Source organism: Chrysochloris asiatica, unplaced genomic scaffold (assembly GCF_000296735.1).
Source record: "Chrysochloris asiatica unplaced genomic scaffold, ChrAsi1.0 scaffold00056, whole genome shotgun sequence".
Lineage (NCBI taxonomy): Eukaryota > Metazoa > Chordata > Mammalia > Afrosoricida > Chrysochloridae > Chrysochloris > Chrysochloris asiatica.
This window is the reverse complement of record NW_006408574.1, coordinates 1,792,448-1,795,790: the sequence shown is the minus strand read 5'-3', so window position 1 is coordinate 1,795,790 and position 3,343 is coordinate 1,792,448. Positions and strand designations below refer to the sequence as shown.

Below are 3,343 nucleotides of genomic sequence, written 5' to 3'. Positions count from 1 at the left end.
TGTATGGCACCCGTGAGCACACATGAGTGCATATATATAAGCACACATGTGCATCTACACATACACACACTGTATACATGTGAGCACACACACACAAATGTATACGTATGTATATGTGTATGGGTATCACATGTAGATAAGTGTGATAGATATATCGTACGTACGCATACACACACACACACGCGTGATCACTACGGTCTGTTCCACCTCACGCTTTGGTCTGAGAGTCCCAGTGACATGGTGGGATGCTAGATTGGTTTGCTCACCTGTGTCCCTGAGTGGTTTCGATGTGCTGGATTAGGATACATTTCCTCAGCAAACGGTTCACAGGATGAAGGCCTTTCACAGGGTGTGAAACTGCGCACTGAAAACATGTCATTCCCTCCAGCTGCAGGTCAGCGACACCGGTCGAATTCTCTGACGCGCACTGACGGCCAGCCACGCGCTGTGGCAGTAGCCTGGTCGGAAAAAATAAACAGGTGTGTAACTGCTTGTTCCTGCGTGCGGTCTGGGTCCACCAGGGCATCAGACTGGGCCCGCTGGTCCAGGTGTCACTGACCCTGGCCCCACGGCCCTCTTCTTAGTTCTGAGATGCCCTCTGCTCTCATCCACATGCGCACTGGCATGTGCTAGGGGCCGCACGGCGTGATCCATGGGAGAGGTGCCGGGGAGTCAGGGGTAGGCAGAAGGGGACAGGAGGGCCTCTCTTCCTGTGAGCCTGTAACATGTGAACCTCTGTTGGAGGGCTTTCTTATTACTGCTGTGAGGCTCCACGTCAGCTGAAGCCATGAGGGGCGTTCTCAGTTATGGAGCAGGTATATGTGGACAGTTGAGAACCCCCGAGCGGCTTGTGCTCTGGTCCTCTGAATGGGAGCTTTGGTTTGTGTCCAGTCATTGTCACTCCTGCCACTCAGTGCAGGGAGGGAGCTAGTGTGCGTGTCTGTATCCAGTGGGTCTGTATCAAGTGGGTCTCTTTCCCCCACAGGCCGGTGTCTCAGCCCACTTCCTTTGCTCTTCACTACGCTGCGAGCTGTGACGGGGACCCAGGCTCTGGGGACAGCGTCAGCCTGGCTCGATCCATCAGCAAAGACAGCCTGGCCTCCAACATCATCAGTCTCACTCCCCAGAACCAGCCTCACCCTGCAGCCGCCAAGACCAACGGGAAAAGCCTGCTGAACAACGTCAGCATTGAAGACGAGGACGAGGAGCTGGTGGCCATCATCACGGCTGACGCCCTTCCCCGTGAGACTGATGTGCCAGGGCCGGGCCTGTCCCCTCGGGCCTCTCCTCGGTCCCCCCAGAGGCAGGCAGGTGCCCTGGGCAGTAAGCCCCCTGACAGTTTTTTCTTGGAGCCCCTAATGCCGGCCGTGCTCAAGCCCGCGAAGGAGAAGCAGATCACTACCAAGGAGGATGAGCGGGGCGAGGGGCGGCCTAGAGGCTTCCCTGCGAAGCGACCCGGCGAGGGACACCAGCCTTCCATCCGGAGGAAAGCCCCCGGCACTCACAGTGGCCGCCACCCCAATCGGACTTTCACCCCCATTTCCTGTTCAGAGTTCCTGGCAGCTGCCGACCCTGTGTCCCTGGAGGCGGGACTGCCATCAGCAGACGCTGTGGGAGAAACATGCAGCCGGCCTCTGGCCAGCGGCGGTCTCCATCTGTTTTCTCAGGTCCAGTCTGCCGATGGCTTCTTCCTGCATGTGGCCAGGGCCGCTGAAGACCCCGAGGGCAGGCACAGCGTGATTGGTCCGAAAAGCCCCAACTCGCATGACTCAGAACCGTGGACAATTCTGACACAGGACTCAGACTCAGACATGGTCGACCTGGAGGACACCGAGCACGAACTGACTGCAGAGGAGCGGCCTCTGGTCGTCACAAGGTACGCCGGCGAGGAGGAGTCGGCGAAGCTGCAGGAGGACTTGAAGGTGAAGGAGCATGAGGACAAGGACGATGCCAGCGGCCGCTCGAGCCCCTGCCTCAGTACTGTCTCTCAGCTCAGCAGTGTCTCCGTGGCCAGCGGCAGCGTGAAGATGACCAGCTTTGCTGAGCGAAAGCTCCAGAGACTCAACAGCTACGAGACCAAGTCCAGCACCAGCAGCTCCCAGAAGACCACGCCTGACGCATCTGAGAGCTGCCCAGCGCCGCTGACCACGTGGAAGCAGAAGCGAGAGCAGAGTCCTAGCGGACAGGGCCGTGACCACGCAAGCCTGCTGGCCTCGGAGCTGGCGCAGCTGCACATGCAGCTGGAGGAGAAACGGCGGGCCATCGAGACCCAGAAGAAGAGGATGGAGGTGCTGTCGGCTAGGCAGCGCCTGGAGCTCGGCAAGGCTGCCTTCCTGCACGTGGTGAAGAAGGGCAAGGCCGACAGCGTCCAGCAGCCGCTCAGACCGCAGCACAACGGCGAGGCCTCTGACGATGGGCTGCCGGCTACGGACGAGGAGCCTCGGGGCATGGGCAAGAGTCCGGTGCTGGAGGACAGCGTCAGCGACGGGCTGGATGTGCATGAAGCTGACCTGTCCATCGAGAAGCTCAGCGAGACCATCAGCACACTGCAGCAGGCTATCCTGAAGATCTCGCAACAGCAGGAGCAGCTTTTGAGCAAGCCGCCCGGTCCCCAGGACCACAAGGGGAAGGCCGCCGGCCACCTAGCAGAGCCGCTCTCGCCCACTGGACTCACCGGTCACCGCAAACCCCGTCTTGGCCAAGGACGGAGCTCCCGGTCAGGACGGCCAGCTGAGCTGAAGGTTCCCAGGGACCGGCCTCAGGGCTCCTCCCGGGGCAAGACCCCAACTCCTAGTGCAGAGACCCACCCGCACCTGAAGCCACAACCCCTGGGCAGCCACGCCAGGACGCCCACGGACACAGAGCTCCCCCCAACTGACCCTCGGGACAAGTGTTTGTTTGACACTTACAGGCTCCATGATGAAAGCAACCAGCGAACGTTTGCTCTGCCCTCCTCCACGGACCCCAACATCTTGTCGGACGCTCTGGAAAAGAGCCTGAAGGAGGCGGGGCTGAGTGACGTCCCTGCCGAGGAGCCACTGAGGAGCAAGGCCAGCCTCATCGAGGTAGACCTCTCCCACTTGAAGGCACCCGATGAGCACGGGGATGTGGAGGTCCACGACAGCCCAGGAGGGCTGGGCAGCGACGGTGACCAGAAACCTGGGGTCGGCTTCTTCTTCAAGGTAGTAGCACACAGCGGAGCGGGGCCCATAGTTCAGGACCCCGTGGGCTGGCTGTGTGCCAGTGGTCTTTATTCCTGGATGTTAATGGTTGAATTCCACATAAGATCTTGGGTGCCAGATTTGTGTGTGTGTGTGTGTGTGTGTGTGTGTGTGTGTGTGTG

The 3,343-nt window shown here is 59.9% G+C and overlaps 1 protein-coding gene across 1 annotated transcript in view; it reads left to right on the top strand.

The window, feature by feature from the left end:
- The window catches only part of CAMSAP1 (calmodulin regulated spectrin-associated protein 1), a 76,272-nt gene that overhangs the window by 61,737 nt on the left and 11,192 nt on the right, over window positions 1–3,343 (top strand). Inside the window, exons 10-11 of the mRNA XM_006863687.1 lie at window positions 389–479; window positions 986–3,182. Coding sequence (XP_006863749.1) covers window positions 389–479; window positions 986–3,182 — 2,288 coding nt within the window. The remainder of the gene's footprint in view (window positions 1–388; window positions 480–985; window positions 3,183–3,343) is intronic.